The 24,793-nt window shown below is 42.9% G+C and overlaps 1 protein-coding gene across 1 annotated transcript in view; it reads right to left on the bottom strand.

Moving 5' to 3' along the window:
* Nucleotides 1-347: 347 nt before the first annotated feature.
* LOC138265558 (glutathione hydrolase-like YwrD proenzyme) overlaps nt 348-24,793 on the bottom strand; it is a 389,347-nt gene continuing 364,901 nt past the window's right edge. Inside the window, exon 12 of the mRNA XM_069213375.1 lies at nt 348-1,675. Within this exon, the coding sequence (XP_069069476.1) occupies nt 1,431-1,675 (245 nt within the window). The 3' untranslated portion in view covers nt 348-1,430. The remainder of the gene's footprint in view (nt 1,676-24,793) is intronic.

Genomic DNA, 24,793 nt, shown 5'->3' with positions numbered 1-24,793 from the left:
TAACGCCACCTTGGAAATACAGCGCTGTGTTTAGCGCCACAGGAGCGTCACAAAAAGTGAAGCTCTTGTGGCGCTAGGGGCCTATAAATACGTCCCTTACTCCTTTCAGTAGGTCTACATTCCATATGTTTACAAACTCCTCAAACTTAACGCACTGTTGGCAACAGGCAAATTACGTAATTTGCCTTGAATCAAACGATTTTCATTCTAGAGCTGTAGCCAGAATTAAAAGTGATAAAACAGAACCACCAACATGCAGTAAAATATGGAGATATAATGCAGAAGAAACTAAAATCAATTAAATCGTAATGGTCACAGGACCAGAAACGACACGTGTTTGTTAATTTCTGTGGTTATTTTAATTCAGCAAAAGGAGGGTTTCAGAACACTCTTTATTCTGTTGAATAGATTGACAGAAACTGTTGCTCCTTTATCATATTTGTGGACCACAACCCCTCTGTAAGCTCATATAAGTTAGGTTTCTAAATCAATTTCAGAATATATTGTGGGATGCACTAAATCAACGTGATATGTTCGCATCCGGCACATTTTTCATTAAACACTTTGCTGTGAAATAGACATGTACGCAGTGGTACAGAACTGAAAAAGATCTTATTGCGTTAGCACGATGTGCACAATTTGCCTGGAAATCACTATAAAAGAAGCAGATTCACAAACTATCGGAAACACTATCTCAAAGAAATAAGAACAATCTATTAGCAATACAGGAGTTACGCCTCTTTGGTCATGAAAGGGCAGATAAGCCACCAGATCCACATGGACATGGATAATAAGACTGTAGGGATATGTTTCATTCTGGTTTTATTCTAGCCACTATGGGAAGTTCTTCTGAAGATTCTTCAGTTTGGAAACATGCTTGTTATTGTATTAATAGTTATATCAGATGGAAACGGCAAAATATGGTTTTATTCTGTAGTATGTGGAAGCTATTTCTCACAAACTGATGAAATATTTGCCTCTGCCTACCAAGGAACAAAACATCTTTTCATGCAGTTCACAAGATTCTCTCAAGCACAATGAGGTCCATTGAGAATCACATGAATCACACGAGCTGCCCAGTTCATGATCAATTCATGTGATTCTCCCTGAACCTCCTTATGTCACTGAAAACCAAACAGGGACTAATAAATGGTTCACTTCTCATGTTCACTAGCAGAGCTAGCTTAGGCACTTTTTGTATCCAATGTTGATTTAGAGATTCATTTTTTAAAAAGGGTAGATTTCGCCTGTTTTGCACTTCACAAAATAGTATTTCAGCCACTCCTAATAGCAATATCCTACACGTTGTTTTGTAAGTCAACCTTCTCTTAGCTTTATGTGTAATGTTCTTTTGCCAGGCAATGTATTCACACTTGTGTGTGGCCAAGCTTCCATGATCTTAATTTGGAAAGTTGCAGGTGGAATCATACTCAATAACCCAGTGCACAACCATCTCCGCGGGGATCCGAGCCTGCCCACCGTACTTTGCTGTTAATTTCAGATGAGGGGACACTACTTGACTTCCACCAGTCTCCTATCGTGATGATCTGACCACGTCCAAATATAGCTCTCTGGTGACCAACCACTGGCCACTCAACATTATGACCTCTAGCCCTCAGCTCTTCTGCCACGTCCTGTGAAATGCCATCTTCAAGAAATAACTTCCATGATGTATCTGGGTGAAAAAAATAAATCATGCAGTTAGGAACTGTTACAACAGAGCTCGCTATGCAAAGAACATGCAGATTGGATGTAGTAGAAAAAAATGAATTGTATTGGAAATGGCCCTTTCTGCAGGGCATGGCATCCCCAGACCTTTTACTTTCCACTGATTTTCTGACCATGTTTTTGTTGGTTTTCGGATTCTGGGCTCTTTATGCTACTGACCAGTGCTAAAGTGCAGGTGCTCTGTGCTCTAACCATGGTAACATTGGCTTCTCCACAATTGGAATACTTAATTTGCTAGTACGTCCCTAGTGAAGTGCACAATATGCACCCAGGACCTGTATATTAAATGCTACTAGTGAGCCTGCAGCACTGATTGTGTCACCCACTACAGTAGCCTTTCACACGTCTCAGGCCTGCCACTGCAGAGCCTGTGTGTGCAGTTCTAAGCTGCCATTTCAATCTGGCAAGTGTACCCACATCCTTCTGGGTTATGAAGTTGGAAGGTTTGGCACCAACTTAGAATGTCTTTGCTTTTGAAGGACAGCTATATTTACAGTGCAACAGAACATCCATGGGGGTACCTTAGCCACGAGTATAGCCTGTTTGTACATGTATGAATTTGAGGAAGTAATATTTGGTTTAACAACCCATATAGATCAAGTATTGAAATCTGGTATAAATACATCAATGATATCTTTATGATATGGTGTGGAGATCATCAGAGATTGAACACTTTTTGGCGTAATGGTTAAACAACAGAAACCTGTTCTTATTCTTCACTATGATTTATGACTAGAAGAAGTGTCCTTCTTGTATGTTAAGGTCAAAACTGAACTCGGACGGCTGCCCACTACCTTATACACCAAACCCACTGATAGAAACAGTCTTCTGGATTTCAGAAGTGCACCCCCACAGGTCCTCAGAGAAAACCTCCCAGTAGGACTGTTTTTGCACTTTAGACAGAACTGTTCTAAATTGGAGGATTTCAAGAAAGAAGCTAACTCTCTGACAAAAAAAACTACAGGAGAAGAATTAGCCTACCCACATTATTGAGCAAGCAAGGAAGTGAGCAAGCAATACTCCCAGGGAATCGGTGCTGGAACAAAGTATTCCCAAACACAGCGTTGCCTCCATATGTGTAACTACATACAATGACCAGTCCAACAAAATAAAAAAAATAATAAACAAGCAAAGGAGAGTTCTGAAGTCCAATAAACTGAATCTTACTAAACTTATGTTCTCTTTCAAGAGGAATAAAAGTATCAGGGACCAATATGTGCACACTAGGCCCAAAGAGACACAAACTTCCGAACAGACAGAACTGTGGAATCTACCCTCGTCCAAGGGCACTATCCATGTGGACACTGTTCAGAATGCCCCTTTACATGAGCCACCAACACTGTGGAAATTTGACTCAGAAAACTCTGGATAGATGGATCTATAGACTTTAATCCCATTTACATGGTTTGAATGCTGACCTAATGTGGAATAACATCAACCAAGAACAGTAGTGCACCCTGCCCCAGGGTTAGAGCTACATACGGCCCCTTAATATGTCACTGTGCTATACCACCATTGTGGCTAATTGTGACAGTGTAGATAAGAACATTGGTTGGGGTACTTGGGCCTCTTAAATTAAATAAATGCACACTTACAGACCCTTTGTCGCTGCACATTAATATGTTATCTGCCCCGGTTACACTTTTTGAAAAAGCAATAATAAAAGAGGGTGGTGATGATGAACAGGCTAATTGAAAACTTCATGAGTGACACAACAATATTTGGTATAAATACACCTGCATCTTTGATATCTGGTGCATCAAAACAAGCAGCATACAGGATAAAGTGAGATTAAGGACGTTGATAGAAGGGCCTTTCCCCACACCATGCTGGGGGTAATACAAAAAAAACACAAGAAGAGAGATAATTTGTGAACATCTTGGGAAACCATCATTCTACACCATGATGTGGATGTAACTTAACACAAAACTAGGGTTAGGACCAACAACAGTTTAGTATTCCTTTAACTAATGAATGAGGTCCCTTAACAGTGGGATATAATTGTGTCTGGCTCTGGAGGACTCAGAGAATAGATACACTATTTACAGCACACAGCATCGCAAGTATTCCTCCCCTGTAATTGTCAATCCTGTTTCTTTCTAGTTGCTCGCTGCCAGCCAAATTGGATGTAGTATGAGCCTACGCCTGATTGGACATTGCCTTGTCAGGCGTAGGAGGCATGGCTGCATACAGGCTCTACTCCCTTGAGTTCGAGTCAGCTGCCCCAGAGCCTTGTGACCCACGGGCCAGGTTGGTTAACCGGTGCCACGTGGGATTACAACGGTGCAAAAGGCGTGTCCCTTCTGAGACACATTTTGCTTAAATAAAGGACAAACGCGTCCAACTCTTTAACGCAAATGGCCTCGAGAGCCTGGAGGGAGAGGTATCGTAGGTACTAATTGCGGCACGATGCCCTTGATGAAGTAAGCTCTATGTTGAGGGCAATATGTCACCTTAGAAAATCTGAAGGCCTCTTTTGCTGATACAAGGGGTGACCCTGTCCGCTCTGCATTTAATATTCTGACGTGTCATGTTTTGTTATAGTGTGTGACTAAAGGGGTGCACTCTCTCCTCCTCCATGAGAAATAAGGTGGGTCCCAAAAACGGGTGAACTTGCAGTCTACAGATGCAGGAGAGAACGTTATCCTGCACACTTGACAGCCTTGAATGAACACTTACATGTTGGCACAGTACAGTGACTCAAAAAAACGGTCCAATTCACAACATTTGCACTATGTTTTGCATTGGAGAAGTGCGTTTTCAGTTCGTGAAAAGTGAGCGTGGGTGCAAGAAATGGCTGGTTTTGCATTTTGCAAATGAAGGGTAAAGCCTTGAACTTATATTTGCACAACTGAAAGCCTTGGGTGGATACCTATATGGGTAGCATAATATTTCAATTTGGAATTATGGCCTAATTCACACCAGTTGCACTAAAAGTCACACTGAATGAGTGTGTGTCACGTCTGCAGATTATGACGAATTAGAAGATGGACACAACCTACAAATTGCATCTATGTATATGTTAATGAATGTACATCTCACTAGTGTTCAAGTCAGTGGCCAGTTTGTAGAGCCAGTGCACTATGTCGTATAAGCAAGTCAAGAAAATGTTATTGATAACTTTAATGTTTCATGTGTATGTTGCCCCTAACATGGGAATGCCTGTTTGTTTTTTATGTTTCCTTTCTAGGACCACAGATGTGCGTCAGAGATTACGAACAGGCCAGTTAAGGTATTTCTATTTTGCATGCAGGACCACATGATTTGATGCATGAAGTTTGTTCTGTCACCAACCGGGGACACATTATCCTAAAGTCTGTCCTGATGAAAGTCCGGACCTTACAGGCCTTTGTATCGGCTGAAACATGTTGACACTTGATTATTATGTCCATCTAGATAAGGGTCATAAGACCATAACACACCTGGAGATCTCCTATCTGGTCATTTTTAATCGTACTTACCGGCACTACAAATAAAGGGATACCTCGGTGACCAGTAAGGTATTTTTATATTGAGACCCCGGTAGGCTCTATATTAAGTGCTCCCGTCAGTCGGATGAACCCGTTTTGGCTTTTAGGAGCCAAGGTGGACCCGGTGATGAAGCATGCCACTAATAGAGTGGGTGAGGTTCACTAAAAAGGAAATAATAAAGGGAATCAAACTGTGATGAGTGGTCAATATTGTGACCACAAAATAGGTACAGGGTTACTTTTTTGTGAAAGTGTACCCACTTGCCAGGCCCAAACCTTACTTTTTATTACAAATGAGACACCCCTAGTGTAGGCCCTTGTTAGCCCCAAAGGCAGGGTGCAGTGTATTTAACAAGTTGGACGTGTACTTTTAGGTTTAATATGTCCTGGTAGTGAAAAACTATTAAATCATTTTTTAACTATTGCTAGGCCTATCTCTTCCATAGGTTAACATTGGGGTTACCTTGAGGCAGCATTTGAGTGTAACTCCCAATTGGCAAAAGATAGGAATTTGGAGTTTGGTGTTTTCTGGACTCACAATACAAACAAATCACTACTTTTAGAAAGTTGGCATTTTCTTACTTGAAGCATTCTGTGCTTCTGTCTGTTTCTGAATATACATCTGGGGTTGGTAACAGCTGGGCTTTGGGCATTCCCTCGAGACAGTCACACACAATGGGAGCTTAGGTGTGATTTAGTGAGCCTTAATATGCTATTAACAGGCTTGATGGTGGGGGGAGGTTAGCACTGCCTCACTTGAATAGGGCTGTGCCTCTCCTCGCACAAAAGGCTGCATACCTCCTGTAGAGTGTCTGGAGCCAGGGAAGGAAGGAAGGACGTTGTGATCTTCAAATGCCTCTTTGAGGTCTCCCTGACTTCAAAGCCACATTTTGGTATAAGTACTGGAACCTAAACCCCACGGCATCAGAACTTTACTGGGACCAAGGAACCTCTGCCGGGTAGAAGGACTGCTGTGCTGCCAGGAGGGACTGCCACCTTGCAACTGCATTGCTGTGTTGGCCACCTGCTTGCTGTGTGCTGTAGCAGGGAATGCCACTTTGCTACTTGCTTTGCTTTGTACGTCCGCTGCATCTTGCTTGGAGTGAGAAGGACTGGACTAGTTCTCTACATCCTTGAACGCAAGATTCTCCAAGGTCTTGGTGGCTTGTCCCTTGTTCTCCTGCAGTCTCAGGAACATAAAAAACTGTTTGCAACTCTCCTGGTGCTGCTGCACTCTGCCATCTGTGAGTCCTGCCCTTTCCTGAGGTGTCCCTCTCCATTCCTGGGCCTCAGAAGTGGGTTGTGCAGCTGACTCCTGCAAAACTGATGCATCGCCCCAACAGCATGTAAAATTTCACTGCATCGCCCCTTCGACGGCGATGCAGAGCCTGCTCAATGACAGTGGATTCCCAGTCTGTGCGGCCTGACGAGGTTCTTCGTACCTCGAAGATGAGGACGCATCACATTCACTTTAACAGAGCCCGACGACACAGTAACTCGACTACGTGAAAAATACTGATGCATTGGGACCTCGATGTCAGCACTTTGCTCTATCAATGGTACTGTTTTAGCAGACACTGCATTGTCCGTTGAAACAGTACCCTCCATCGTGGTCAGCCTGGATTTCAGACTTGCACCGCTCTCTCGGGGCCTCAAGTAGCCTTTTGATTGCTGGCCGCTGTTTTCACATTTAGAGCCTGATTTAAGAAAGTGATGCTTCATCCAATGCAGGGCCACTTTTCTTGCGCCCCTTAGCACCTCCCTAACGGAACCATGTGTTTGCTGTGCACCATGGCGGTATTTAGTGAATTAGCATCAACATTTTTGGTGCTAGTTTGGCCCTTTGCGGGATTAGCGTAAACAATTTTGACACTAATCCTGCAAAGCACATTGAGGCCCATTATAAATAATGGTGTGCCTCCCTTTAAAGCGTACTCTGTGCAGGTGTTAAAAATGCCACAAAAAACGTTGGAAAGAAATCTTTTAGATTTCTTAGTGCCATTTGTTCTCCCCCCCCTAATGGGGGAACGCCCCCTTGCATACATTATGCCTGGCGCAGCCATAATGTGGCGCAAGGGGTTACAAAGTGGCGCAATGCATGACAAAGTGGCGCAATGCATGCATTGCGCCACTTTGTAAATCTGGTACAGCAATTTTGGCCTTGTTGGGCCACATTAGTGTAAAAAAGAATTACGCTAATGTGGTGCAAGGAGGCGCTAGGCCCTCTTAAATCAGGGCCTTAAGCTTTAAAAACTCATTTCCTGACTTCAACTTATTGGATGTTTGACGTTTTGGTCTTGTTTTACTCAGATAAATATTCTCTATTTTTCCTAACTGATGTGAAGTCTTTTTGTGGTGTCTTTCACTGTGTTACTCTAATTTATGTGTTGCACAAATACTATACATATTGCCTTTTAAAAGTTAAGCCTGACTGATCTGTACCAAGCTACCAGAAAGTGAGCAGAGGTTAATTTAAGGTATGTATCTGACTTACCCTGACTAGGGTTGGGGTTTCTTCTTGGACAGAGTGCATACCTTTGCAACTAGAGACACATTTTCTAACAAATTGCATCTCAGGTCTCTTTTACTGTGACCATAGTTGAATGCGTCACACAATTTATCAAAATTGGTGTCATTTTTCTGTTACAGGATTCATAAAAATATTGTTTCCTACAACTACAGTGGCATTGCCTCAACCCTAGTAGAGAGAGGAAAGTCATCACCCTGTACGATCTCTGGCCCAGTTTCACAGTTCTGATGAATCTTGTTTTTATACCCTAATTGAACTGAGGTTTGGCGACAGTACACTTGGAGGAGGGCCGAACAACTCCACTGTGGAAAATTAATTCAGTCCCTTTATCTACAGTGCTCCACTTCCCCTGGCAGACATTGTACGATTGTACTGTCATTAGGATTACATTTTGAATACTTGGGAGACTGTGTGCTGTATGAATGTTGTCTGCTGTGATGGCACATTACAAGTCGCTCAAGATGGGGGTTCATGGCATCGCACATCAGGCCTGCACCTGTGAGACCATGCAAGTTATGTTTGGGGTCTTACCTCTGCCTCAGAAGGACCTTCCAGTGTTCAGTATTTTGTCCATTTGTAACTACGCCAACTTTACAATATATAAATAAAGAAATAGATGTGCTTTATAGGTAATAACTCTAGCTGAGTATTGGTTTTATTCTCAGTTTTAAGAATCTTACTGAGTGAATACCTGGTTATCCTATAACTTGGTAATTACACATTTGCTAAAAGTAAGGTTAAAAGTCAAAGTAGCGGGTGTCAGATTTGTCTGTATGTTTACCACAGCATGCAGTATTATGATTAGGATTCCAAAACACCTCCCCCACAAAGTCACTTCTTCACTATATCACAATAAGGAAAATGCATATTAATTGAAGGCGCGCATTAGTCCTTACACCTGGAAACAACATACAGATTTCTGTTTCCAATGGATTTGATGTGGCTACTGTTAGTTCATGTCACAGGTATGGAGAGATCGATATCTCTGGCAAAATGTTTTGCATGCCATGATTTGTAGAACAAGGAAAGTAAATCAAAAACTGATGAAACCACAAACATGCAACATAAGATACGAAGAAATAAGGTGAAAAATTCTGAGTACCAGTAGAACAAAAAGAACTGAATAGCCCGACTGAAGGTAGAAATATTAATAAAACAATAGATGAATTTCCCACGCTGAAATACACCTAAATCGGGCATTAAAAGACTATCAATTTAGTGAACAGGGAACCTGTAATTTAATTATTTAATCACTCAATTCAGGGGCCCAAGTTTTTAAGAGCCTGCTACTGCCGATTCTGATCGAACACCAAGGCTGCCCAGTCTTGTTTCCACTTCATGTATATTTCTTCCGCCTATAGGCTTCCAGTTTATCTCATAATAGTAGTTTCTTTTCATCCCTAATGTCTCTGTGTTACTGCTTTCATATCTTCTTCCTTCTTTAACCCTTTTTATGCCTTTCTCGTTCTTGCTCTGGGTCAAAGTCTAATGATGAAAATTAAGCAGAGGTCCCAATCAATGAGCCTCGGCGCCCAACACAAGCAACCACCAAGATAAATTAAGTACTGATTTTAGCAGTCTATACAAGCTTGACAGCACCATCCAAAACCTTAACAATCTTCATAGAACTCGACCACCGACCGGCTCCTTTACTTATTAACCCAGGATTCCCTCACACGTACGTACTGCCCAACTACCAGTTGAGGTATGGACCTTCCACCATTAAATCTATTTAACACTCTACCATGATACTCTTGTACGCATTTCCGCATAGAATGATAGTCCTCTGTAAATGTCTCTTTTTGTTTTTTATTCTTCAACCACCAAGGAATTAATTTAGAAGACGGCTTCCTTCCTCTCAACTGCTCAAATGGTGTTTTCCCCATTACAGAATGGGGTGTAATCCTGCAAGATAACAACATACTTTGGATAGCCTCTTTCCATTATAAATTGGATGCTAACGCTAACTGTATCGCCGCCTTAACTACCCTGTTAAACCTTTCAATCTGACCATTACCTTCTGGATGATACAACGAGACCCTTACATGGTTCACCCCACAACACTTCAATAATGACTGCATTTTACTAGATGTAAGTTGTACCCCATTATCAGAAACAAGGGTTTCAGGAATGCCTTCCCTGGCAAACACATCTTTCAAGAATTCAATGAGAGTATCTGTGGTTACACTGCTAACCATGCGAACATCCGTCCATTTGGAAAAATAATCAATCAGGACAATAACATATGATTCCTTAGCACGTCAGATGACAAACGGTCCCATGAAATCAAATTCCACCTTCTGCCACGGCCCTTCAGCAATTCAACCATTTGGAACAGTATTACCAAAGGTTTGATAGTGTATCACTCAATTTACATGCACTGCACTCTGTTACGCAATGGTCCACTATACCACCCAGACCTGGCCACCAAAAATGTTCCTTTATTTTCCTCGTGGTACTTGCCATACCCCCATGACCTTCATGTCCCAACCTAACAATTGTTCCTTGCATTCTACAAGAAGGTACTATTTTGCCACCCCTCAATATGTACCAAATTCACCTTGCTACTGCCCTTCTGACGGCCACCCCTTCATGAGGAATTCCTTTACCCTTATTAATATCTCATCTTTCTGCATTTTCTTCATCCACACTTACTCAGATATCTCCAACTTCATTTTATCATTTTGCAGAAACATCACATCATCACAAGTAAATGCCACATCACATTCACTATCATCAACCTCCTCTACACTTTCATTGTCCAGAGGTAATTGAGACAGCCCATCCACCACACAGTTCTTCTTCCCTGGAAGATGCTAAATCTCTTAATGATACATTTGTAATTTCGAAGCAAGTCTTGCTAACCGCAGAGTAAGATTTTTTCTACCCCCAGAACTCAGAATGTTTACAAATGGTTTGTGGTCCGTGCAAATCTTGAATTTATGCCCCATGTATACATTCTAAACTGTTGCACAGCCCAAGTAGCAGCTAACAATTCCCTTTTGACTACAGAATAATTCCTTTCTCCATAAGACAAAGTGCGGGCTGCATATGCAACAACCTACAAACTTCCTTTCCTCTGTTGGGACAATACCACACCGATACCATACCCACAAGCATCCACAGATACAATACATTCTGCACCTTCATCAAATGAGCTTAAGCAAGATGCATTCACAACTTCTTCTTTTATAGCTGCAAATACTTCACTATGCGCTTGTTTTCAACAAAATGTTGCATTTTTCCTAAGTTAGGCTCGTAGATTTTCCACTTTGGATGCATAGATTTCCACAAACAGTGAATAAAATTCAGTCAGACCTAAAGAAGATAGCCTTTATGTGGCTGATCTTAGGTCGAATGCCTTCCTTTGAAATAATATGACCTAAATATTCCACTTGTTTTTTTCCAAATTTACATTTTTGTTCTTTCACTGTTAACCTGTTGTCCTTTAACACTTGCAAAGCTGTTTTCAATATGGAATCATGCTCAATCTTATCCTTTCCGTATATCACTAGGTCATCTTGAAACACTTTTGCACCATTTATGTTTGAAAGCACTTTGGATAATTCTCTTTGGAAAGCAGCTTATGCATTAGCCAAGCCAAATGGCATCCTTTTATACTGAAACATTCCTTCTGGTGTAATAAACGCTGTCCAATATTTAAAATCTGGATTCAAATGTATCTGACGGTAAGCATTGGCCAAATCAATTGTTGAAAACACTTTGGCATCGCCTATGGATGATATTAATTCCTGTAAATTTGGCAATGGAAAAGCATCTACCAAAAAGCATTATTGAGTGATTGTAAATCCACACAAAGTCTGAGATCCCCACTCTATTTCACTGAAATTACAACACCCAATCAGAGCTTTCGATAGGTTCAATAATGTCTTTATCAGACAAGTCACGTAACATGTCCTTTAATTTCCCTCTATATTTAAACTGAACATTCCTTAACTTCTTTCTTACAGGGATGGCATTTTCTTTTAAAACAATAGTGTTTTGAAAATTCTTCAGACTACCTAACTGACAACTAAAAACTGTTGGAAATATATATTTTTTTAAATCAGAACACAAATCATTTGTACTCCGTTAGCTACACTCACCCACAGCATAAACAAGCAGACTAGCACTATGGCCCACTTTCATTCCAAGTTCTAATATGTGTGGCCAACCCAAAATTGTGGTCCCTTTTTCAGCAATAAGTATATCTCCTGAACATTTCCTTCTAGAAAATTCAAACTCTGCTTGCATTTTACCTACTATAAAAATGTTATGCCCTGAATAACGGGAAACATCCTTTTTTACGACTTGTTTATTACGAAAGTCGTGGTTAACGAAAGCCTAACAACACTTTTTTTAACCACGACTTCGTATTTTTGTGCCTTAACTACATATGTTCTGAACAACGAACATGCGTGGTTAAGGTACAAAGAAGGGAGTTGGCGAAGGTAAGTGCTGGGTTTAGGTTTTGGGGTGGGGTTGGGGGGGTGGGGCGTTTTTGGTTTTGGGGAGGGGTGGGGGGTTAGGGGGTTTTAGGTTTTGGGGTGGGGTTGGGGGGGTGGGGCGTTTTTGGTTTTGGGGAGGGGGTGCGGGGTCAGGGGGTTTTAGGTTTTGGGGTGGGGTTGGGGTGGTGGGGCGTTTTTGGTTTTGGGGAGTGGGTGGGGGGGCAGGGGGTTTTAGGTTTTGGGGTGGGGTTGGGGGGGTGGGGCGTTTTTGGTTTTGGGGAGTGGGTGGGGGTCAGGGGGTTTTAGGTTTTGGGGTGGGGTTGGGGGGGTGGGGCGTTTTTGGTTTTGGGGAGTGGGTGGGGGTCAGGGGGTTTTAGGGTGGGGTTGGGGCGTTTTTGGTTTTGGGGAGTGGGTGGGGGGTCAGGGGGTTTTAGGTTTTGGGGTGGGGTGGGGTGAGGGATGTAGGGTGAATGGTGCCTATTGCTAATGATTTTATCAGGAATGCCTTTACAACGAAATATCGTTGTTAAGGCATTTGTGGCAAAATCATTAGTAGTAAGGACGAGGTCGGTGTTCCGACCTCGTTGTTAAGGTTAGTAGTTGTTTTTAATTCGGTGTTCCGTCATATAATCCTGAATAACTACATGGACTTGTTTTTGTGCTTTGCAATTCCCTGCCAGGCCACAACTGGTTAAATAATGTTTTCCCCATTATAGTTTACCATGCACACAAATCCACCTGCACGCCATCTATACTTAACCAACACTTGGGTAACTGACGACTTCTCCCCTTGATGTTGGCACTGTATACTTAACACCACATTTTGCATACCATATTCAAGTTCATCCTCATCAAAACCCTCCGCAATACAATTCACTTTCTTCCCCAAAACCTTTACATACTCGTGAAAAATGTCAGTTTTTCTTACATGCATTACAAACTTTGCTAATAGCTGGACATCCTTTAAAATTTGCCACATGTGTACTAGCACCACACCTGAAACACACTACAGCTTTGACATTCTCTGTCGTGCCAATTCTGTTACTACCGCTAGCATAACAAACTACAACCTTCTTTTTTTCCTTACTATCCCTTTCACCACCCACAGCACATACTGTACAACTGCCTTAATTTTCTTTCCTCATGGTTTGTATGCAACACTTTGTTACTTCAATACTTCTTGCCACTTCTATTGCTGTTTTCAAGGATAGTTCTCCTAAAGACCACAATCTCTCCTGTATTTTTTAGACTTGGTCTTCATCAATAACTGGTATCTTAACACCTGGTCACATGACATGTGCTCAAAAGCACAAGTTACCGCAAGTCCTCTGTACACCGCAACATACTGGTCAATAGATTCATCCTCCTTCTGTGTCCTGGAGTAAAACTTATATCTCTTCATGACAACGTTAATCTTACTGCCATACCTCTCTTATAATTGTTTCAAAGCACATTTTTATACATTTTCTTCATTAACATTATCTACAGGGGGAAGATGTTTAAACTTTCCCAATCCAATAGCCCCCATTGATGTTTAAGTAATGACAAATGCCTCTCTGGTGTACACTCCAAGCCTCCAATACCTCCACATACACTTCGAATAAATCTAACCATAACTCCCATTGAATAGGAGGATCACCTGGCTCAGCTAAGAAAAAGGGTGGAGGTTGAATGCTGGACATATTTCACACTAATTAGGATCCGCACAAATAAATGAATACTTATAAAATAAGTGCACTAGTATCCAGTGTCAAATAAACTATTCAGACAAAAAAAATAACTCCTCAAATAATAATATAAAAAAACTACAAATGTAGTCTATAACATAATCATTGGAAATTTCAAAGGCTCCAGTAAGTGGATGACAGGCCCTAAACAGGTGTGCCCATCACCGTGGACTGAATGCATCCAACAAAAACTGCTACCCATAATCCTTGCGGGAAACAGGATTCACTTGTGCGGTGGCAGCACAGTCACTGTGTGTGTGCAGCCCTCTGTACGCGCACACTTGCGCAGTGGAAAACACCATAGGATTCACCGGCCTCACGCGCACTCTCTCCTGGTGGCAAGACAGTAATAGTATGTGCACGGCCCTCTGCACGTGCACGAAAAACCAGCACTTTCTTCCTCACCCCCAAAAGGGCCATCGCATACACTGCTGGTAAAATAATCTGCTGCTAATATCAGGATCAGACCATCAGATCAGCACTCCCCATTACTTCTCTTCATCATCCGTCATCCGAGATGTGGAAATCACACCGACATTGCTCCTGCCCACCTCATCGCCATTGTGAAGAACGGAGGACTCGTACGTAAAAGATTCAATATTATCTTTTATTACAAAGATGTGGTTCGAAGAAAGGAGCAATGCCGGCACGACATGCACCAGCAACCGCCCGCAGCAACTGCCGCAAACGCTCTCTCCAACCATTCTATTCCCATGTTCCAATCCTACTATGATGTATTTACATTCTAATCACCACAAAGACTTTGCATCTTTGTTCCCTGAGACATAGCTTTGTATTGCATAAGCATGGAGATCAATGGAGACTGAAGCAGAGGATGGACGCTGTTGGGATGTGAATGACGAATGCATGGTATATGGTCATGTTCCCATCCTCAGATTGGACGACTGCAAGTGAAGTCGATATCCTGACTTTTGTTTTGCCCTACAGTCACGCTAAGTCACAGAGGCCTACTCCTGCCCTTAGCAATGCAAATTCTGGGGCCCATATTGTGGCCATGAGGGGTCCACTTACTATGGCTGATGACAGAAAATGGACTACTATTTCCATCCTAGTTGTATCACGTGGCAGGATAACACAGTGTTTTGTGAATTAGTATTGTGACCAAACCTTTTTTCTTAGCATCAGTGAGAGCATAGCTTCCAGCCTGTCTCCTGGAATGTTCCACTGTTATGTGAAACCCAGAACTTTGCACTGACATTCTGTGTGCATGACGAGTGCAAGTATTTTTACAGTAAAAGTGGATCCAGACACTAAGGTGAGGAGGATGAAGACAGAGCAACCGTTAGAAATTTCATGAACACTTTCTTACCAAGGGGCTGCTGATTAGTACTTCCTGAGCACTGCCAAATGGTTGATGGTAGGTGTGAGTGGTGGGACTGAAGTTTCTGATGACAAGCATTTGGAGGGAACCCACGCGTCAGTTTACCCCTGCTGCGGGTATTCATGCTTGCTGCAAGGCCCAGTGCTACGTGCTGTGTATCACTTTACACAAAGGCTGCGCCTGATGGGCACACTGTGAATGACATTTTAGAATGAACCAACTTAAACTGTTTCTGAAGCATTAAGCAGTGGCTCCACAATCCAAGCCAAGAAAATGTGTGTAAAAGTGGGATCCAATCTAAACTACTTAGCTCCGGGTTCTTCTTTACCAAGGAAGGCAGTCCTCCATAGAGCATCTCAGAATCACTATCTAGCCAGAGGTGGTGTTTTTCTGACAACCAGTCTCCAAGAGGTGAAGGGAAATCACTTGAAGTGAACTCTTTCTGCTGAAAGAGTGAGGATCTGCTTGAAGAACCTAGAAGTCCGACTGACTTTTAAGAGAGGGAAAGAGTGCTTCTGGCCTGCAGGAGGATAGACTGTCCATTAAAAGAGGCCCTGCATAATCATGAAACTTCAAGAACCCATAAGAAACTAATGACCACAAGAGAGCGATCCAGGAGTGACCTGTGCTCTGAAGGTGCCACCCTGGTTTCTTTGCTCAGTTCTTAAGAAATAGAAGTAAGACTACAACAAAGCATAAAGTCTGTGTTGCATAGCAGCCTGCCCTGGGTCAAGTGACTGGTGTTGTTGCCGCTGACAATATGAAGGCAACAGAGTCATTGGTGGAAGTATCTAAACAGCCCGGAGACCACAACTGACACCCAACCCCAAATGCCACGGGAAGACTGCAATCTGCAACCCTCGCAAGCCGAGTGCAGGCCCGCAGCTGATCCCAGAGGGCCACAGTTTCTGAGGACTGGTGCAGCTGATCAAAGCCACCTCCCTAAACCTGTCCATGAAGATCACCCTGAGCGTATCAGATGCTGCAGCAACCAGCAATGAAGGAGTCCAGCCTGTATGGGGAGGAGTGCCACCTGCATCTGCTGCAATGCCAAAAACCTCACGTCTTAACTGTTGCTTGGAACAATCTAGAATGAGGTGTGCAGGAAAGATCTATTGACCCTACTAGAAATGTTTGGTGAAAAATTCCAATAGACACTGAACTAAATTGCCACATTAAATTGTGCCTATAAAACATAAAACAGGGCAGTAATAACAGGATCCCCAATACTGAGGGCAAGTGATGTCCTGCTTAGATTGTGTAGTCTTTAGGTTCTGATATGATATTGAAAGCACTTTCTTTTTCATAAAGATAAGGAGTGTTCTGGACAAAATGTTATTTCATCTCTTGTTTGCCTGTTGAGATCTAACCTCTTGCCTCACACACCACCTATCTGAGAAGCCTGTAAGTGCTGATCCTCACTACTGTGAGAGTCAAGTGCAGAAATGGTTGCACTTATTCCACTTTGGACACCCACACTAGGACAGACCCCTGGCCAAATAACCTCAACCAGCAAGGCTGTGGTATAGAAGCACCTGGCTACCCTTTGGGCCCCTGAACAGGGTTTGTCAGGGGCAACCCAGTTTGCAGACTGGTGTGCACAGGGGACGCAAAATGGGTACCAGTTCACTGACCCACACTTTAAGAAGAGGAAGAATGTCTGAACGGTCTAGCATTATGACCAGAAGATGTTTTAAGTGAGGACCTTTAGCGCTTTAGAGTGTTCTAAGAAAGCTAATTGTTTGTTTTTCTATTCATTTATCAACTGTGTAGGCACTTCACCAAGAAATGCCTGACAAAATAACAGTAAGAAATGGTACGTAGTTCAGAAGCAATTTACAGTGTGTACATAGAGAGATTGTGTAGGCATAGAATGGATGGTAAGTGGTGATGGAACATTACATAACATTACAAATATGAATTATTATTAATTATCTTTAAGCAAGGATTAAGCAGAAGTAACACCATTGTGGAGTGTCATTAAGTATGTATGATCTTAGGAGATGAGATGTTCTCCAATGGCAGTCTTGAATTAATTTAGAACTGACATCAAGCATAACCCACCTTAAAAGGGGTTTAAGTGTAGGGGAACAGATACGTAGTAGGGGGAAATCAGAATGATGTACACAGAAATTTAGGTATGAAAAGGACGCAAAGCAGGTACGAAAGTGACCAGAAAATGCATTATTTCAGCTTACAATGAATTTGAGTAGAGTGAGTGAATAGCTATCCTATGATTGATGACCATACAGTAATTTCAGACTTATTTCCTAAGTTGAGGAGTACAACTAGGCAATGATAGGAAAAAGACTATCATTTGCATAGAGAGGGTAGGAGATGCAACAGAAAAAGATGATATGCAAAATATGAGGAGGAAATAGCCAAGGAGAAAAGCCTGTGAGATGCTTGCTGGAGAAGGCATGAGGGCGAAGAATATAAAGGAGTGATCAGAGAGATAGGATCACAAGTGGATAAGTGCAAAATCAGTGATACCAACGTTGATTAGACTAGAAAGCAAATAGAGGTGACGTGGTCTACAGTGCTAAATGCCAAGGAGAGATCGGGAAGTATGGGAATAACTGTGATTAACTGTGAGGTGGTTGTGATCGGCTGAGACACCGCAACTGTTCATGATACAGCCCCAGGTGTGAAACCTGCCTGACCTCCTCAAGAGCACCTCCTGACCGCTTTTCACAGCCCACATCACTGGCTCAATCAGCAGTCCCAGAGGAACACAACATCAAAGGGGAGCAGTAGAAGCAGGCTGATAACTGGAGCTCTCATCGCAAGATACAACACTATAGAAAATGTTGCTGCAAACTGCTTGCATCAATTTGCATATCAGAATCACTGCCCCTGGCTAACCGCAACAGAGGCACAGTGACATTATACTCAACTATGCTAGAGCAGCACAGTTTAAATTAATTTGGTAATTACACATTTTTCAAGGATTCTTCGGGTTCATCGTGGAACCTCTATTAATTCCACACCCCTGGAGATAGCAGGACTATTGGTACTGTTAATTCCTGGTGCACGAAGCAAACATCTTGCATCTGATCCGTTCGAAATGATGACTAAGGAGGGTAGCCTAAGATCAAGGTTCTCACAACCACATGGAATGAGGGATCATCACCAGTTTCAGCATGCATTCACAATACACACTTTCTTTAGAATGTCCTGAGTCAATTCAACCATTTTTAAAAACAAGCACTAAATGGAGCATACATGCCGCAACCTGCAATTGATATGCACAGGGCACAAGGGCATACCAACTGCGTGCCTTCCCAAGGAACTGTTTAAATTTCGAGGTTCCTGCTTCCCTGGGTTAACTACACGTACACAACCTTTTTCAGAGCCTTTCCAACTTTAGATCCATTTTCAATTTCCTGTGGATTACTCAGCTGTTAAATATCCCGAAACAATTCTGCAAGACTAAAAAAAGGAACTCAGATTTTGACACTAAAGAGTTTTTTACGTGCCCCCAGGAGGAAAGGCTTTTTTTAGGGTCAAGTGCACAAGCGCTCTGGTCTGTTGTAATCTCTCTGTGGGCTTTTAACCACGCCCACTCTTGATATTCATTCTTTGTTGTGCTTGTCTTAAATGCTTCATATTTATTGGTGCATTTTGTGAAATGTCCCTCCTTTGTGTGCTGAGTTCCTTCTCAAGCGATTTCACTAAGTTAACATTTTTGTTGGCCATCACAGTACGTCACACTTCCTCCTGTTACAGCGTGTGATGGCCTCTCCTCCGGTTTCAGTTTGCCTTTGATCCCAGCCGCGATCCATTCTAGACATTCACACAGGGAGCCAATAACTTGCACACGCTCATGGCGGCTGTGGTGCTTTGAATTGACTTACTAATGTCAACTGTTTTACTTTTCATTCTCAATTTATGTGGCAAGAAAGTCCAGTTAGAAATTGACAACGCTAATAGCTCTAACTCAAGCAAACACTAGAACTAATGCATTACAAATGCTTGTTTAGAGTGACTGCTACAGCTAACTATATGGGCCAACTGTCTTGGCATCCTGCATCTAAGGCAGACGTTTTCAATTTACTGATCGCGAGTTCTCAATAGTAAAACACATTTTAGTCATACTTACTTATGGAAGAATCTGCAAGGCAGCAATCCTTTTAAAATGATGTAAAATAAATTGTTTTATTTTTACTTAAATATCTATGGAACTATTCCTGTGTGTATTCATGTAATGGTATTCTAGGTACAAGTAGGTCTTGGGGACCTTCCACAATATCACTATTTAAAAAACAGCACAACAGAAAAATCAGCAACAACAAGTGGAGAGTCACAAGGAACCATTAACTGGAGAGTGAATTGTAGTAAGGAGGCTGACAGTAAAATGAGGAAACTCCATGGCTTCTGCCTTGCCTTTCTACAGAGGAAGGTTTGTGGAACTGATGTGTATGGTCAGTTAATAAAATGTTTCCTGGCAGGAAGACTGGTAAGGGTGTCGATGTAGATGAAGACCAGCTCTTGAAGGGGGACTGAACAGAAACCATAAAAGAAAAATGTTCAGCTCAGGGAACAATCGCCATAGTGCCTTGAACAGCTGGACAGCAAACATTTTTGTGCATTTCTGATGCTCTACGTATAGACCGTTATGTTGTCCAACTTGAACATCGTGGTTTGGACCACAGCTTTGACTACAAGCTTACAACTTGATGCTGTAGTCTAAGGACGTCCTGGAAAAACATGGGTTGAAGGCTAGTTCATCTTTAGATTTTGAAGACTTCTTAAAGCAAGTTCCTAATGCCCAGGGAACAGAATATTTTGCAGAATTCGAACCGAACAACTACATTCATTATGTCTGGGTTACAAGGAACACTATCATCCAAATGAAAAAGTAGGTGGTAACAACAACAGTCATTACACAAAGAAGTGTTGTTTCTTGGTCACATCTTCGTTACCCTGCTCCAGTTAGAGCGGAGGAACCACTGTTCCCAATATCGCTCATCTTGCACCCCTCCTTACGAAATACTATTAACTGCATGGACGCTGATGGAAATAGTGCTACACCCAATTTAGGTTGGTTGGATGACTTTCATTTCTAGTGACACCACCTCTGTGCAACAAACCGCTAAGTTAACGGTGGGCCATTTTTAGACCATGGGGGTCATTCTAACCCTGGCGGTAAAAACCGCCAGGGCGAATGACCACGGTAGCACCGCCAACAGGCTGGCGGTGCACCGCTGGGCATTCTGACTGCGGCGGTTCAGCCGCGGCCAGAAACGGAAAGTCGGCGGTGTACCGCCGACTTTCCGCTGCCCTGCAGAATCCTCCATGGCGGCGGAGCGCGCTCCGCCGCCATGGGGATTCTGACTCCCCCTACCGCCATCCTGTTCCTGGCGGGTCTCCCGCCAGGAACAGGATGGCGGTAGGGGGTGCCGCGGGGCCCCTGGGGGCCCCTGCAGTGCCCATGCCATGCTACTGCACCCGTCGCACTCCAGCAACTCCGCCGGCTCCATTCGGAGCCGGCTTCATCGTTGCTGGGTCTTTCCCGCTGTGCTGGCGGGCGGCCTTTTGGCGGTCGCCCGCCAGCACAGCGGGAAAGCCAGAATGGCCGCCGCGGTCTTGTGACCGCGGTGCGGTCATTTGGCGGTAACCGCATGGCGGGTGGCGACCGCCGCCCGCCGCGGTTAGAATCACCGCCCATATTTGGTAAATAGTGATCCTCCAATTATCAATCATCAACTCTTAGGGAACAAGAAGAGGACAAGTGGAGCTGCACATCCAGACAAATGTGTTGGATAATAAATGGTTAGCGCTTTACTAGCTAGGTGACAGATGTTTTTTTTCTTCGGGCTAAGCTAATGACTGAAACCCCCACCTTGCAGGTTCTTAATGGTAAACCTCACCTGTTGATAGAAATGATGACCATCTCTTGCAGTTGTTGGATATCACTGCTGCTATTCACTCCGCTGGCAGTGAGGTACATGTATTGTGTTGGGTCTTCCCCAACCTGTTAGTCAAGTGTTTACTCCTCCTTTTAGTTGTGCACCATGCAGTGTTCCTGTGCTAATAATAAGGATGACCATTAGGTGTCGCCAAAGGTAGCAGCTTTAAGTCCTGTGTTGCCCTTTTGTACCCCTGGCATGCCTCCTACAAGCACTGCCCAGCATTTGTAGATACAATCAAAAGTCCATTTCAAATGACTGCAGTTTGTGAAACTTCGAAATTAATGCCGGAAACATTGGAAATGGCATCCCTTTTATTTCTTCTACTGAAAATAAACATCAAGCAAAAGCATGTTGCAAAGTACTGTGCTCCATTCGTATGTGCTTGTTTAACCTTAGGGCATAACACACATAATGGGTTTAAACTTTGTTTTTCACCTCGCAGTTTTGCTTATATGACAGTGCACATATGTAGTTAGGTCCACCAAAAGCTGAAAACATGAGCTCCAAACACGGGTGCACGCGTTCATATTTTCCCCAGGAAGTTATGCACGATTTTACAAATCATCATGATACTTGCGTGGATGAAGAGAATGAAAATGTCACTTACCCAGTGTACATCTGTTCGTGGCATCAGTCGCAGTAGATTCGCATGTTCTGCAATAGCTCGCCATCTGGTGTTGGGCCGGAGTGTTACAAGTTGTTTTTCTTCGAAGAAGTCTTTCGAGTCACGGGACCGAGTGACTCCTCCTTTTGTCTCCATTGCGCATGGGCGTCGACTCCATCCTCGATTGTTTTTCCCCGCAGAGGGTGAGGTAGGAGTTGAATTGTAGTAATAGTGCCCATGCAATGGAGTGACTAAGTATGCACTTATTTAAGGTTGAGATGATACATATATAAATAATTGAAGGTAACTTCCAAACTGCTACAGGCTCCCGGGGAGGCGGGTGGGCACATGCGAATCTACTGCGACTGATGCCACGAACAGATGTACACTGGGTAAGTGACATTTTCAGTTCGATGGCATCTGTCGCTGTAGATACGCATGTTCTGCAATAGACTAGTAAGCAGTTATTTCCCCAAAAGCGGTGGATCAGCCTGTAGGAGTGGAAGTAGTCTGAAATAATGTCCTTAATACAGCTTGACCTACTGTGGCTTGTTGTGCGGATAACACGTCTACACAGTAGTGCTTGGTGAATGTGTGAGGCGTAGACCATGTGGCTGCCTTACATATTTCTTGCATTGGGATGTTTCCTAGAAAGGCCATGGTAGCACCTTTCTTTCTGGTTGAGTGTGCCCTTGGTGTAATGGGCAGCTGTCGTTTAGCTTTAAGGTAGCAGATTTGGATGCATTTAACTATCCATCTGGCTATACCTTGTTTTGAAATTGGGTTTCCTGCATGAGGTTTTTGAAATGCAATAAAGAGTTGTTTAGTCTTTCTGATGTTCTTTGTTCTGTCAATGTAATACATTAATGCTCTTTTGACATCTAATGTATGTAGTGCCCTTTCAGCTACGGTATCTGGCTGTGGAAAGAACACCGGAAGTTCCACTGTTTGATTTAGATGGAACGGTGAAATAACCTTTGGCAAAAATTTAGGATTGGTCCTTAGGACGACTTTATTTTTGTGTAGTTGTATAAAAGGTTCCTGTATAGTAAACGCCTGAATCTCGCTTACTCTTCTCAGGGAAGTAATGGCGATGAGAAATGCCACCTTCCAGGTTAGGAACTGTATGTCGCAGGAGTGCATGGGTTCAAAAGGTGGACCCATAAGTCTAGTTAGGACAACATTTAGGTTCCATGAAGGAACAGGTAGTGTTCTTGGTGGTATAATTCTCCTAAGGCCCTCCATGAATGCTTTAATGACTGGTATTTTATATAGGGAAGTTGAATAGGTAGTCTGCAGGTATGCAGATATTGCTGCAAGGTGAATCTTAATGGAAGAGAAAGCTAGGTTAGATTTTTGTAAGTGAAGCAAGTAACCCACTACATGTTCTGGAGTTGTGTGTAATGGTTGTATTTGATTAATATGGCAGTAGCAAACAAACCTCTTCCATTTACTTGCATAGCAGTGCCTGGTGGATGGCCTTCTGGCTTGTTTTATGACTTCCATACATTCTTGGGTAAGTTGTAAGTGCCCGAATTCTAGGATTTCAGGAGCCAGATTGCTAGATTCAGCGATGCTGGATCTGGGTGTCTGATCTTTTGGTTGTGCTGTGTCAACAGATCTGGCCTGTTGGGCAATTTGATGCAGGGTACCACTGATAGGTCTAGCAGCGTTGTGTACCAGGGTTGCCTTGCCCAAGTTGGTGCTATCAATATGAGTTTGAGTTTGCTTTGACTGAGTTTGTTTACCAGGTAAGGAAGGAGAGGGAGAGGAGGAAAAGCGTAAGCAAATATCCCTGACCAGTTCATCCATAGGGCATTGCCTTGGGATTGTTTGTGTGGGTATCTGGATGCGAAGTTTTGGCATTTTGCGTTCTCCCTTGTCGCAAACAAGTCTATCTGAGGTGTTCCCCAGAGTTTGAAATAAGTGTTCAGTATTTGGGGGTGAATTTCCCATTCGTGGACCTGTTGGTGATCTCGAGAGAGATTGTCTGCGAGTTGATTTTGTATCCCTGGTATAAACTGTGCAATTAGGCGAATTTGGTTGTGAATTGCCCAATGCCAAATCTTTTGTGCTAACAGGCTTAACTGCGTGGAGTGCGTCCCTCCCTGCTTGTTTAGATAATACATTGTTGTCATGTTGTCTGTTTTGACGAGAATGTATTTGTGAACTATTATTGGTTGGAAAGCTTTTAGTGCTTGAAAAACTGCAAGAAGTTCTAGGTGATTGATATGCAGTTTTGTTTGATGTACGTTCCATTGTCCTTGTATGCTGTGTTGATCGAGGTGTGCTCCCCACCCTGTCATGGAAGCATCTGTTGTTATTACGTATTGTGGCACTGGGTCTTGGAAAGGCCGCCCCTTGTTTAAATTTATGTTGTTCCACCACAGAAGCGAGAGGTAAGTTTGGCGGTCTATTAACACCAGATCTAGAAGGTGACCCTGTGCTTGAGACCACTGTGATGCTAGGCATTGTTGTAAGGGCCTCATGTGCAGTCTTGCGTTTGGGACAATGGCTATGCATGATGACATCATGCCTAGGAGTTGTAATACCATCTTTGCTTGTATCTTTTGTGTTGGATACATGCGTTGTATGATGGTGTTGAAATTTTGAATTCTTTGTGGACTTGGAGTGGCTACTCCTTTTGATGTGTCTATTATGGCTCCCAGGTATTGTTGTACCTTGCGTGGCCGAATTTTGGATTTTGTGAAATTGACGGTGAACCCTAGTTTGAAGAGGGTTTGTATGATATGATTTGTGTGATTTGAGCACTCTATTAACGAATGGGCCTTGATTAGCCAGTCGTCTAGATATGGGAACACATGTATTTGCTGCCTTCTGATGTGTGCAGCGACTACCGCTAGACATTTGGTAAAGACTCTTGGTGCGGTTGTTAATCCGAAAGGCAGTACCTTGAATTGGTAATGTATTCCTTTGAATACAAACCTTAGGTATTTCCTGTGCGATGGGTGAATTGGTATATGGAAATAAGCATCCTTGAGGTCTAAAGTTGCCATGTAGTCGTGCAG

The sequence above is a fragment of the Pleurodeles waltl genome, chromosome 11 (assembly GCF_031143425.1).
Source record: "Pleurodeles waltl isolate 20211129_DDA chromosome 11, aPleWal1.hap1.20221129, whole genome shotgun sequence".
NCBI classification, from domain to species: domain Eukaryota; kingdom Metazoa; phylum Chordata; class Amphibia; order Caudata; family Salamandridae; genus Pleurodeles; species Pleurodeles waltl.
This window is presented reverse-complemented; position numbering and strand designations above follow the sequence as displayed.